General features: G+C 37.8%; 2 protein-coding genes across 4 annotated transcripts in view; one reads left to right on the top strand and one right to left on the bottom strand.

Annotated features, from left to right (window-relative positions):
* The window catches only part of LOC134742797 (synapsin), a 123,359-nt gene that overhangs the window by 22,779 nt on the left and 86,198 nt on the right, over window positions 1-14,382 (top strand). The window contains exons 4-9 of the mRNA XM_063675983.1: window positions 932-1,068; window positions 3,242-3,469; window positions 6,877-7,037; window positions 11,214-11,299; window positions 12,070-12,196; window positions 12,877-12,981. Coding sequence (XP_063532053.1) covers window positions 932-1,068; window positions 3,242-3,469; window positions 6,877-7,037; window positions 11,214-11,299; window positions 12,070-12,196; window positions 12,877-12,981 — 844 coding nt within the window. The remainder of the gene's footprint in view (window positions 1-931; window positions 1,069-3,241; window positions 3,470-6,876; window positions 7,038-11,213; window positions 11,300-12,069; window positions 12,197-12,876; window positions 12,982-14,382) is intronic.
* Window positions 13,884-14,382, bottom strand: part of LOC134743001 (tissue inhibitor of metalloproteinase) — a 61,907-nt gene continuing 61,408 nt past the window's right edge. For all 3 annotated transcript variants that reach the window (XM_063676262.1, XM_063676263.1, XM_063676264.1), the window contains one exon: window positions 13,884-14,000. In XM_063676262.1, the coding sequence (XP_063532332.1) occupies window positions 13,943-14,000 (58 nt within the window). In that variant the 3' untranslated portion in view covers window positions 13,884-13,942. The remainder of the gene's footprint in view (window positions 14,001-14,382) is intronic.

The following is a 14,382-nucleotide window of genomic DNA, read 5'->3' as shown; positions in this document are numbered from 1 at the left end:
TAGAGTTTGCGCGAGTACGGGCGAGTTTTCAGGCGAATTTAAGGATGTCTCTATCTATGTCATGACTACGTAAAATAAATTGTTTAAATTGTGACTTATTACACACACATATTTTGCATCTTATTTTTTGGCAATGTGTCACAATCCCTACGCGGATTTTATTTACCTCTGAAAATTCAGGCTTGGTTCCGATACGTAAAGACAAATAAATGTAGAATTAGGCTGCCATTTGCCGACGCTAGTGTGATATAACATGAGTCGGTCTTAATACAATATGTGCCTCAATTACTTTGCGTTATCAGCGGTCGAGATTATACCGGACCGTTCTCGCCCGTTCTCGTTATACGTTCAAAATGACGGCCCTACCACCCCATGTCTCCCCGCTGCCACATGTGTGCCACCACTCATCAGCTCAAATTTTATTTACTCACGCCGCGCTGGTCACACGAACGTTGTTATTTGTTATCTCTAATTACCTACGTCGTACTGATTTACCATAGCGCACAGGTGGTTAGAAATCACGGTGTTAGATACGTAACATTCACTGTCGCTCCATAACAACACAAATATGTACGAGTAGTTAGTTTAAACAACCACGCAAGGAAATTGGTCATACACAGACTGAGAAATAATACAAAAATACACTTGTTCCATTAAATAATAAAAGTGTTTATAGTCTAATAATTCGTAGGTGTGACTTTTTTCTGCAAACTGCACTCTTGATTTCTGACTCTTCAATGAACATTTTTCTTTATATAAATAAAAAAAATACTCCAATACAAAGTATAATCTGTGTATGACTCAAGCATCATTAGGCTTGAACAAGTAACAACGCAGCGTCCATCGTCAGTGCATGGTCCATTCGGTGTTGTGTCGTAAGAGAGTGTGGCTACATGGTGACGGTTTCCCTGTCCCGCGCGGTGGCTGGTAGCTCAGCGGAGGCGTTGCGCAGATTCAGCTCGGGGGACCTGCAGAGCGAGTGCGATGAGGGCGAGGTGGACCCCTACACCGGCCGCCCGGCCACCACCAGCCAGCCGAAGCCGCAGAACCAGAGGCCCACTTCACAGGGTACGTCATCATAAATTTGTTTACCTACTTAGGGTCGGTTACACCAAAACGGCTGTATTAGCGTTCGCAATATTTTACTATGGAAAGTTGAAGAGAGATGTTAATCAGTCCGCTGATTTTGGTTGGTGCAACTGGCCCTTTTTAGGGTTCCGTACCCAAAGGGTAAAAATGGGACCCTATTACTAAGACTCCGCTGTCCGTCTGTCCGTCTGTCACCAGGCTGTATCTCATGAACCGTGATAGCTAGACAGCTGAAATTTTCACAGATGATGTATTTCTACTGCCGCTATAACAACAAATACTCAAAATAGAATAATATAAATATTTCAATGGGGCTCCCATACAACAAACGTGATTTTTTTTGCTGTTTTTTTCCGTAATGGTACGGAACCCTTCGTGCGCGAGTCCGACTCGCACTTAGCCCGGTTTTTAATGGACGTGTCAGGGTCTCAGGGAACATGGTAATAGAAACGACTCATCCGGTCAATGAAAATATCAACCTATAACAAACTGATACCTAATTCTGATTGCTGTATTTGAATACTGATATTGAACTAGCGGTATCCGTACATACTTATTTATTTACAAATATTTGGGCATTCATTAAGATATTCTGAGCAATCAAAACTGTTAGAACAGGATATTTTGTATTTAGTAGGTAAAATCTGCAGGATATTTTAAATTTTACCGACTAGAAAAAGAATTAAAAAGACATTACACCTTTCATCCTAGGTATTATAATTTAACAAATTGGGCCATACCTACTTACCTAGTGCAAGTTTACCTACATCTTTTTTGTATAAATTATGCTATAGTAGTTATGGAGTTTTAAATCAGAGAGAAGTAATAATTAATGGAAGGCAGGCATTCAAAGCGAAGCACGGTTGCGTAATAAAACGAGGCTCAATATCAATAAAAATGAAAATTATTTAAACACTGCAAATGAAATGGAAAAGCGAGCTTTTCAACAAAACAAAAATTGACGTACCTATTCGAAACATGAAAATGGATGCTCCACAAATTGTTACTTTTAATTTATAGTTATACCTAAATTAGCACAAAAAATCGTCTCTGGGCCCATTAAAACGTCTCTGCTTTAACGTTAGGAAAATCGAAGGGAAATGTTTGTAGACTGAAATAGTTACAAATTTTAATATGAAAATTTATTTATTTTTTAAAAATAACTCTCAGAGACAATACCTAATTAATTTAGACACTGAGCTTTCTAAAGTGCAATTAAAATAAGCAAATTACTTTTTTATCCTAACAAATACCTTTACAGAGCATTAACCTCTTTTTTATTTAAGAGGTCCATTTGAAGTTAAATATTCCTAAAATATAGGTACTTTAAACATAAAACATAAAGGCAATTCAAGTCCACTCCTCGGCAAAATGAATGCAAAGTGCTTCACAGTGCACTCTTATACAATTTGCCCGAAACTGATTTCCAACTATTTCCTTCCAACTCCAGATCTACGGCAGGGAACGGGAACATGCAGGAAATCTGATTTGGGAGCTTAGCTACACATTGTCGTGTCCGTTCCTACCTTAATATACTAGATTAGTCGGATCCTTGGGCTAACTCGATCTCTGAAAACCTCTGCTGAAACTACTATCCAGTATTGTATTTATTTAGGACTTGTAGAACGTCTATTTACGGATAGAAGTATGTTATTGCGTCGGGAAGGTAGGTAAATATGATGATCTTCATTTCAACATTGGAACATATTAATGTTGTATGAGGTTAACTAATTTAATCAATTTGCCAAGTTGCGCACTGTAAGCTGAAGCCGTAGGAAGTTCGTTCGCCTAGCAATTTATGTAAGCAAAATTCCAGGATATCGAATAAACTGCAATTGGAGCTAACACGGGACCAAAGCCTTAACTTTTCGGACTGAATTCAGGTAGGCAATTTTCCCACGAGTATTTATAAAGTTATAGACATGAAAAAGGAGTTTGATTATACTTGGGAAAACTTTTTTAATCTTTGGTGAAATATGTTGGACCGTATTAGTTTTCATGTTTTCGGTATCGCGTAGGTATATGCTCTTGTTGGTACCAAATTTTTGCATAATTTAATAAAGATTTTCACAGTCAACTTGAAAACATGAATGCTTATAAATTTTTAAATTTTTTTTAAACGCCACCCTTAACTATAATCCCATTTTGTTAGCGACCGGCGGCAGCATCAGCAGCACGGGCAGCGGCAGCGGCAGCGGCAGCGGAGGCCCGTCGGGGCCGCCGCCGGCGCCCAGCTCTGGCGGAGACCTGTCGCTCAACCTGCGCGGGGGCTCCCGAGGCACCTCCGCGCCATCATCGCCCGCGAAGTCTCGGGAGTCGCTTCTGCAACGCGTACAGTCGCTCACAGGCGCTGCGAGAGATCAGGGTGCTAACTTGTTAGGTAAGACTCCGTGTACATATACGATGAATAATTTAATACTATATTTATAAGAAATCAATCGCAATATTAACCGGAAGAACCTTGCGAAATAAAGCAACTTTTTTTTTTACTTTGAACTCACTTTTGACAAATGGGATACATTCGATTAAATTTAGGCTTTTGGAATATATGGACGAGAATATTATTTTGTATTTAAGGGTATTATTACGCTCCAGTAAAAAAGTTTTCTCTTTACACACGTCTTTCTCTTTACGCTAAAACAAACACGTTTTCCAAAAGCTATATACTACACATCTGACCAACATCAAGAGTAGTTACCTACATATAAAAGAAGAGAATGAATACCTACATAAAACCTCAAGTGTTTTATAGTAGATTATACACCGAGGGGATAAATCACTGTTTTATGTCACAGGTGCGATATTGAATCCTGAGTAAATGAGGGACTCCATATTTAACTCCCGAGCGGAGCGAGGGATTCAAGCTCGCCCAAGACGAAAACAGCTTTATCCCAAAGGAGAATACTTACTTTTCTCACCTATTGCGAGACAATAAAAAACTAGAAACGCTAAAGTACCTTATTAAAAAAAAGTACAAATTATAATCTTTCAACTTCCACCTCCTGCTAATATTACAGCATTTTGCAACACTCGCGACTTTTGTTTTGCGTATTGTAGTGGCCAGTTCGATTTTCAAATAAGTTATAATTTCGCCGGGTTGTTCTAGATCTCATTATAACCCGCTTAGTTAATAATGAGATTTGAATTCGTTTGAAAAATTGTTCCATAGACTCCATAGAGATCTACAGCAATAATGACTTATTTTAGGTGAGGTTTGCATGATATATAATTGGGCAATGTCGAGCATGTGGTGTAAAATAATTATGTTAGTTCTATTATGTTAGTGTTCTAAATTGTTCTTTCCTCCACAAGCCTATTTCCATATTTTAATGGAAAATCTTAGCTTTCTGTATTAGAACCTTTTTCTTGCGTAACAAAAAATAGTTATACCATTAAAGCCAAACCCTTTTATCTTAATGCTTTTTGTGGTAACCACTGCTAAGAGAAATCCCTACCCTTTTTGAATGGGTCTAGTCTAGCGCCCTAAATGTAGGTAACTACTTAGGCTACTTGTTACAGCCCAACAAGTTATTGTACAATTATGACCCAACTTCACCTTTCAAGATACAGAAGTATTATGTATTTTATTTTATTTATTGGAGAAACAACCAGAAGTTAGTACTTACAATAATAGCTGCTATTATTGTCTGCAGGTGATAAGATACAGTTTAAAACATGTGAACCTACCTCCTAAAACGCTCTCACTAACAAATATACATAATATATACATATGGGTAAGGTAATTAATGCTACAGTAAACTTAAAGTAGGATTTTTATTACCTATACGGCCTATACCTACCGAAAAGAGGAACACGGTACTCAACTGAAATACATAAATAGGATGTTACTTTTTTATCGCAAACAACCAGACTCGCAAACCCTTTCCATAATACATAATAGTTGCCGGCTCCATAACAGTTCCACTTTAGTTTTGCCCAGCTGGCTCCGCTTAATCAATGTTTCGTATATAATAATCCATTTCTAAATACTTCCAAACCGGGTGTAAGCCGCGAGCCTAACTATATTGTAATACAGTGTAATGATAAACGATCGTCCCTTCAACGCCGAGGTACAGAGGGTGTATTAACTCTTTACCAGGCCGTGAACAACAAGCGTGCTTTATTAAGTACTTTATATAGGTCTGCAACCGTATTGAACGTCTTGTACAAAATGTTAATTATTTCTGGTTATTTATAATCACCAAAATAACGTTTATTTACAAATTATGACATCAGGCTTTGCTTTATATTTCTCTGACAAAAAATGATGTGAATAATAAGATTAATAAGTCTTTGTTTACCTACACGATAGGGTATTTGACCTTATTTTTGCTGGTGTTTCATTTACGCGTGTATTGGTATGTCGTAAGTCTTTAGAAAGGACCTTGCTCGTGAGACAACATGGATTCAATTATGCAGCATCATTACTACCAAATGTATAACATCTACCTTATGGCGCTCCCATGCAAGTGCCAGATTCTACCTTCGGTGCTTTTAGCTAAATCCCTTAACCAATTAAATATTATTTTCAGCAAAAGGTTGTGTTTCCTACCATTCAATTGATAACTAAAACGAATGATACAAACGAACCTTTTGGTGTTTTTGTATCATTGGGTGGAGGAAATCAAACACCCAGTTGTTGTGTTTGCTTTTACTGTGTTTATTTCATATAGTTCCAATGAAAGGTTCCATTTCTACTGTTCCATTTGATAAAATACTATTTAGTTTCGTAAGAATAGCCAAAGAATGACCAAAAAAAAAACATCGTGACTCCGTACCTAGTCTCTGGGAATGGACCTGAAGAGAAAAGCTAAAATAACCAACAGCTGTTTAGCTGTTCTCTTTTCAGTTCTCCGTTCAGCTTGGTTTTATTAAGAAGAGGCGAGATAGTCTACATACTTACTAGGTAGTGAAACATAATCTGTGGCCCTAGTGAAAGAGGGTACAACTGGTACAAGTCTCGCGCAGCTTAGGTGTAAAAGGGCATACGTGTTACGTGGAACTTCTACACCCTTTTACACCTCGCTGCCCGAGACTTATACCCTTATTCACTAGGGCCACAGTATTGGACTTGTACATATTTTAACGCATTCAGGAAATCAAAACAAATACACACTGTCTGTGAATCCGATTTACTATTCATGAATATAAAATTGCATTTGAGCGGGATAACAAGTGTTGTTTTTACAGGAATAATCGAGTTCGGGCTAGTTCTTTACAACTGTATATTGTGTGAAAGCGTGCTTTTGGTTGTGATTATGATTTTTGGTTCTGAACCTAAATTGGCGAAACAGACGGACCTTGAATCAGCTAGTACTTCTGTTATAAACGATTCTCATAGACTTATATGTTAGGGTAAGTGAAGTAGGACGGACCCAACTCAGCTAGCATTATGCTGAGTTGGGTCCATTTCGTGATGCACACTTGATGATCTCTTCTTTTCTTGCTGTTGTTGTCTGTACATGTTCGTACTTGTGTTGTGATCGTCACGAATAAATGTCTTTTATCTTTATCTTTTATCTTTATCTAAGTATGAATTTTCCTACATTTTTAATAAGAAATTTATTAAAGAAAAGTGGTTTTCAAACCAAAATAAATGCATTATAATTGTATGCCTCCGAACTAGGCACGGCGTAAACTACACACGACACCCTTACAACCGCATTTTAACTCAGTTATGTACTGCCAAAGAGCATTGCGAATATGTCGAGAAATACGTAGAAAAAGCTATATTTTACCAATAACAAAAGTACGAAAGCTTAATTTCTACATTTTTTGTTTGTACAGGCAGCGTAACATCGGTGACATCAGTGGGTCGTGGGTACAACCGCGACCGCTGTGTGACGCTGTTGGTCGTCGACGACCAGAACACCGACTGGTCCAAGTACTTCCGCGGCAAGCGGCTGCCCGGCGAGTGGGACATCCGCGTCGAGCAGGCCGAGTTCAGGGTAACTAACTATCCTCTTTATATATTGTAAACCGTACCACACCAGTACGGAGACTGTAGACCTCCGTTGGAGAGCGATATGTAATGTAGCTGTGACAGCTGCTGAAAGTGGACGATTATAGAACACCGACCGAAGTATTGGCGCTGCTGCTAGCTGCTTTTAATGTCAAGGTCAACAAGGTCAAGCGTAATTTACTATATAATAACTTCGTCCTAACCATTAATAAAGAACATCACTTTTTCGGTTCCTGAACAGAAATATCAAAAAATAATCTTTAAAAAAAGTAAAACCGACTTCAAACGAGTTAAAATAAAATATTATCTCGTATTATATGCGCTCGTATTATATACATTCATATATAGAAAAACATGCCACTTAACCTGCAAAACAACAATGTCGTATTTTCAACCAAAGAACATATATTCCAGTATAACACTTATGTAAAACTAAAGCATACCTTCTCGGCTGTAGGTTGAGTAAGATATCCAGCCTCTTAACCAGCTAACTTCGAAGAAGAAGAGAAGCACATGATTTTGGCGAAACTTGACATCCAAATTACACCACAACTACTGGATGGAACTTAACTGTCAGCATATCAAATCGTTCCTTGCATTTCACTGAAGCTGGTTAGATCGGTCACGTTTCGAATCATTTAGTATCCGCGAAATTACATATAAATTAGGTTAGTAAACATTAAAAGCAAAATTGTAGGTACGTCAGGCAAAATTTTCACAGTTCGGTTTTACGCAAAGATGAACAACATTGTAAATAAAACAAAGTAGAAAATTGCATTAAGACTATAATTATTAGTAATAAACGTTAGTCTTCTAAAGTATTATAAATATTAACAAATATCTATTTTATTCGAACATTGTTCGATTTGGAAAGTAGTTCGAGGTGATTTGACGTTTGAAAAGCAAGCGCGTATTGGAACGCTCTCCGAGGGTAAGACCTTTTTTTGGAGATGACAGAAGGGATCTCAGAATAATATTATTCTGAGGATGGGATATTGAGTCGCACTGAACGGTTCGTTTTTCGTAAAGTGAGAATTATCGAGACCTTGTTCCCTGCCATCCGACTAGGGCGGGAGGAGCCCACCGATGTAAAGTGCGCGTAGTATCGCGTGTGGTTCAGTGTGGTACGCGGGGAAGCGGACCCACTATCGCGGTCATATCCCCAGCACGATGGAGCACCGCGCCTCCCAGTGCGCAGGTGCGTGCCGCCAGCTCTTCGGCGTGGCGCAGTGACGCCGTACCTTACGCCGTAGGACGCAGCCCCGACCCGCAGGCTGCGCATCACAGGACGATTCTAAGGCATTTCTAAGGCGCTTTATGCGATACACGTCAAGCGTTCAAGCAGTCAAGCGTGAGTCGGGCTTAATTACTTAGTTTATGATCCGACCCCTACGGGGTTTTTAAAGACATTTCACTCACGCTTCACATAAAAAATACATTGTTTAAATTGTGTAATGTACGGAACCCTTGGAACGCTAGTCCGACTCGCACTTGGCCGGTTTTTTTGTATGTATGTTACCTCAGAAGTCCGTCATTTCTGAGCCGATTTGGAAAATTATTTTTTTGTTTGAATGTATATAGTCCCTTATTGGTCCCGTTTTGGTAACTAATAGGTTTTCCTGTAATCTATAGGTAAAGATATATTTTGTGTATTTTTTTCAAAATTTTAGACCATAACATTGCCTTGACTTACTACTGAATTGAAACTCCGATAGGTACATTCGGACACATTCCCAGTGAACCACCTTAAGGCAAAAATTGTTTAAACGTCTTGCAGACGGTCGGCAATATCATAAAAGTGATGACCAAATAGCATGGCACTTAAAAATGTGGGTGTTGAAAAAAAAGGTTAGCACGGATAAAGTTTATTGTCGTCATTGTCTTTGTGACGGACGGCATTTGCAAACTAAGATAAGGTATCCAAAAGGTTATCTTTATGGGGAGGCGAAGCTTAGCCTAAAAAACCGGCCAATTGCGAGTCGGACTCGCGTTCCAAGGGTTCCGTACATTACACAATTTAAACATTTTTTATGTGAAACGTGAGTGAAATAATGACTTAAAAAAACGCGTAGGGGTCAGATCAAAAACTAAGTAATTAAGTCCGACTCACGCTTGACTGCACATTTCTAATAGGATTTCCTGTATCTATAGGTTAAAATCTATTTTGTGTATTTTTTTCGACATTTTAGACCCAGTAGTTTCGTCGGAGATAAAGCGGGGGGGGGGGGGGGGGAATGGTCATTGTTTGCCTATATATTGTTTATTTTCATGTTAACAATTTTTGTTTTGTACAATAAAGTGATTTACTACTACTACTTATTCTAAAATTATAAAAAAATATATTTGAGATTCTCACAATGAGCTCTTTCATTTGTAACACGATATAGTTTGAAAAACTTTATTTTTTAATTTTCTCATTTACCCCTCAAAAGAGGCCCCCATGTTTAAAATTCATTTGTTTGCGCTACATGTCCGTCTTTGGGTCACAAATTTGCATATGTATACCAAATTTCAACTTAATTGGTCCAGTAGTTTCGGAGAAAATAGGCTGTGACAGACGGACAGACAGACAGACAGACAGACGCACGAGTGATCCTATAAGGGTTCCGTTTTTTTGTTTTTGAGGTACGGAACCCTAAAAACAAACGTTTCTTATGAAATTTTAAGGTTTATGACTTAAAATCATTAAACAAAGTTAAATTTGGTATTTTTTATTAGATTCTCAAACCATTTATAATTAATATCGAACAAACCATTATTATGTTTCATGTTTAGTTATATCGATAAACACGCTCTATCTAAGGTCAAATTACTTTCCCCACTATTGGATAAAACGCGTTTTTCCCCGCTTGTTCTGAAGGATAAAAGACAAGTTTCCGAGCTAGTGAGGGGAAAACTATATGCTTTATTAATATTATAGAAATTAGAAAAGTGTTATTATAGGAGAACGCGACAAAATAACTAGCAAACAATTATATTCCAAAACTATAATGGAAAGTAAGCGAAACGGAAAATTATAGAGGGTCTATGCGACGACGCAGTAGCGTCCCGTCGCGACTACTAAATATAATAAATTATTCATCCAGATTCGGTGGTTACCGTGTGCACATAGCGTGAACTATAGCATAGCAAGCTATGATGGCGCCATCTATGCAAACATTTGATAGTTGCCAACCCCTTTTGCAGTCTAACATTCCTATAGGTACGAATGAAAAATGTTTAGGTACGTAAAATTACATTTAATTGGTAAGATTGACGATAGTAATTAATTTAATGTAGGCAAATCAAATTGTGTCGACTCACTATGTGATAACTATCTCGTATTAGAGTTATTAAGGCAATTTATGAGCTACCATTCAAGGTCCTACACGGAATTAATGGTATTACAACTAACTACCTACAGTCTTACACTGTATAGTCGACGACAAATAATTGTATATGTGTTTACCTTTTAACAAATTAATACGGTGCAATGCAAAAGTATAATCAGACAATATATTGACGTCGACCCTTATAATTCTTATAAAGGTATATTATGAGATTACTTACTGAAAATAGAATGCATATGATAAGCTATTGATAAAGTTTACGCAGCTTAGCTGCGCGCGCAAACGTTGAATTTCCCGCCAAATAGGTATGCAATGACCAATTGTGACCAATCCGTCGACTCCCGACGCCATAGCACTTGCGAACTTTTTAAATCGGTCGGGAGTCGACAGCTTGACACTCGCGGATTTTTGAAATCGGTCGGGAGTCGACCGTTCGACACTCCAGTGATTATGTCGGCTTGATTAAAAATTTAATAAACATTAAAAAAATTATCTCGATACGATATGGATCGGATCGAAATCTAATTTTGGACGTCTATTAAAATTAGAATCAGGCCGGATGTTGTTTCAATTTTCTAAATTAGTTTGTATAACAACTCTAACAATCTCAATAAAATTTATGAAGGTTTACGAATAGGAAAATTATTTTAGTATTTGTAATAATTATTAAGTATTTATTATAGTTTTATTAATCACTCAGATATTATTTGTTAAACAGTAATTTACGGCTAACTAACTGTGTACCAGTCTAGGGATACATAAGTCATATATTTCTAGATCGTTACCAATAAACGAGTCTATTTCTGTTATAAATATGCAATCTCATTTGACAGGAGCTGTCGGTGACAGCTAATTCCGACGGTTCCAACGTGTCGATGGCTGTGTACCGCGGCGGCACCAAAGTTACGCGATGCTTCAAGTAAGTTTCGATACATACATACTAGTACATACTACATAATAATAGATTTTAGTCGATTATTGAATTACTTATTATTATTCACAACGATAGGACTAAGTGCCGGTTGCACCATCCGCATTTGACAGACTGATCAACGTCACCCGGCGCGCCGCGGCGGTTTACTATGAAACTTTCCATACAATAAAATTTAGCGAACGGTGCAACCGAAACTTAATCGCGTAAAATAAGTTTTAAATTTACCTCCGACGTTTCGAGGACGGCGTTGTCTCGGAGAAGACTGGCTAAAGTTGACATCAACATCTAGGCGCGCGAGTTTTTCGAACTACCCGCACTTGGTCTTACTTAATTAACTTGAACGTCTTGCGCACTAGGGATGTCACCGGATCGACACACAACACTCACCATATTCGATTTTTCAACTTGATAATAATGAGTAAAAATCGTGAGTTTAAATCATTTTATTACTTGGTCAATATTATATTGGACATGAGGTACCTACCTAAATTTCTGTGTACATTTTGACAGTTACGATTCTGAACCAAGTGATGAAAATTCAGTTGGGCGGGTGTGTGGGTGGAAAGATTAGAAGAAGAAGATTTACATTAATAAAATATTATATAAATTCAATAATGCAAAATTACAATTCACAATTTGTTCATTACTGTTAACCTTTTTGGGGCTTGGTAATTAAAACGCGTCCTTTATTTTTTGGCCTTTGAAATGCCTATGCGTAATTGGAATCTACATAATAATATATTTGTCCGTAACAGACCGGAGTTTGTGTTAGTGAGGCAAAACGTGAGAGACGCCGGCGCCGACAACCGCGCTTTGCTGCTAGGACTCAAGTTCGGAGGAGTGCCCTCCATCAACAGCCTTAACTCCATCTACCACTTCCAGGTAAGGACCAGAAGGCCTACCGCGAAAATCGAAAACCTAAATTTCGTTATCTGCCTCTATCACTCTTTTGTATTTGTGCGATAGAGAGACAGGTATAGAGTCTGTGCGGAAAGAGAAAGTCGTAGAATGTATGGGTTCCCTTATAAATTTAGATTTTCTGTTTTCGCGGTATATGTATAGAGCCTCAACGTCCAACGTAGCTAAAAAATAAGTGCATTCCCGTTGCCAGGGAGGTTACTTATTTTTTATTTTTATTTCTTTTAGCAACAGAAATAAATCATCTGTGAAAATGTCAACTGTCTAGCTATCACGGTTCATGAGATACAGCCTGGTGACAAATAGACAGACAGACAGACGGACAGACGGCCAACGGAGTCTTAGTAATAGGGTCCCGTTTTTACTCTGTGGGTACAGAACCCTAAAAATAAAACTTTTAGTTTAAAAATTAAATTAATTGTAAAAACAACTTTATATACTACTTGAAATCCCAGTTTAATAAATAATGCACAGTAGCTGTATAACAAAGAATAATTGATTCTAGAAGAGGTCTAAAGTCTAAGATTAAAAATCATTCTCTCAAGTTTGACAGGCGAACTAGATGGCGCTATACGGCGAACCAAAATTACCGCATGTACTGAGCTGTTTTGTGTATGGTACCCAAAAAACCGTGTTGTCAACAGGACCGTCCATGGGTATTCGGGCACCTGCTACAGTTGCAGCGGCGCCTGGGCCGCGAGAACTTCCCCCTTATCGAGCAGACCTACTACCACAACCACACCGATATGGTAAGTCAGCTTAGACCTTATACTTAGAAGGGTTGTTCACACAATGATCTAGCGCTTTGCTTTAACCTCAAGCTGCCCACACATCAAAACTTGCCAAGGCAAATGCAATTTTGATATGTCAAAATAAAGATTCAAAATAGAATGGAAATATACCTTTTTATAGGCCCCTGGGCGGCTAGAGGCCTATACTGACCTTCAATTACGAATCAAATTATTTTTGTTACACCTGTGCGCTTTACTGACGGACGAATGTCGTTTTGTGAATACCTTTTTAATATAGCTAGCGGTTATGTCCGAGTTGTGAAAGTTATGCTAATTTGCTAATGAAAACTTCATAGGCGCTATATTTTTGAAATGAAAATTCAATATTTTTTTTTGAAAAATCTTTATTTAACCACTAACAATATCACTATGATTTGTTAATTTACAATCACTAGCTTAGAAATAAATAATATCTTTAAAGATAACCTTACTTAAACCTATACTAATTCTCGTTTTGTAATACAAAACAACTGAGGCGTTTTACTCAAAGCGAAAGAATAAGACGGATTAAAGGAATTCACAAGTGCGAGTACCTACTTAAGCTTTCTTTCACAATTTCTATGACGTAATCTCTTCAGCTATTAAAACTACTATTTCTTATATTAAAATACTCTCTAAGGTTTAATATTAGAAACTATTGACTTTTCCCTTATTAGGGGGATATGTTTAAATTGAATTGATTTAAATCTTTCAAGGTTTAAGTTGACGGCATGCGGGTTGAGTCGTATCGTAGGTAGATACAAACTCAAAATGCTTTTAACTCGTTACAGTAGCTGCTTTTAGGTAGGTAGGCATAGAAAATATTAGTCGATAATTAAATAATCTTATCTTACAGTAGGCAACAATATAGAAGTGTAACATTTGTTTTCCATGACTTGTTATAACGGTAGGCGCTAACATTACTAACATAAAGTCCGAATCAAGTCATGGTGCCGTTAAAATGTTGCTTCTGGAGGCATCTCGTGAGAGCCGGGGCCCTGAAATGAAAAGAAATAAGACATCGATTGACGATCAGACTGAAAACATTTTACTTTACGACCGGACCGCCAAATAAAGCGACATGAATTATGGAACACGTCTTTGAAGGTTTAGGCGAGAAATATTAAAAAATGTGACCCGGAGGCTCGCAGATGTTTTTTTCTCTTCGTGAGACACTATTTTTATACATACGATGTTTTGGTTTATAAGGCGTGACATTTGGCAAAAATCCGTGAAGAAATTTCGTGACGTGATAAAATCAGCATTAAATATTCATGGAGATGCAGCGTGTCCGACACGGGGAAAGTAAAGCCTGCTGATTTATACCTTCCAAGGGAATATTTGTGTAGGTTACTCGAACATTAGTTTGCCCATTACCTG

The sequence above is a fragment of the Cydia strobilella genome, chromosome 7 (genome assembly GCF_947568885.1).
Source record: "Cydia strobilella chromosome 7, ilCydStro3.1, whole genome shotgun sequence".
Taxonomy (NCBI): Eukaryota; Metazoa; Arthropoda; class Insecta; order Lepidoptera; family Tortricidae; genus Cydia; species Cydia strobilella.
The sequence above is the reverse complement of the archived record's forward strand: the minus strand, read 5'-3'. Positions and strand labels throughout refer to the sequence as shown.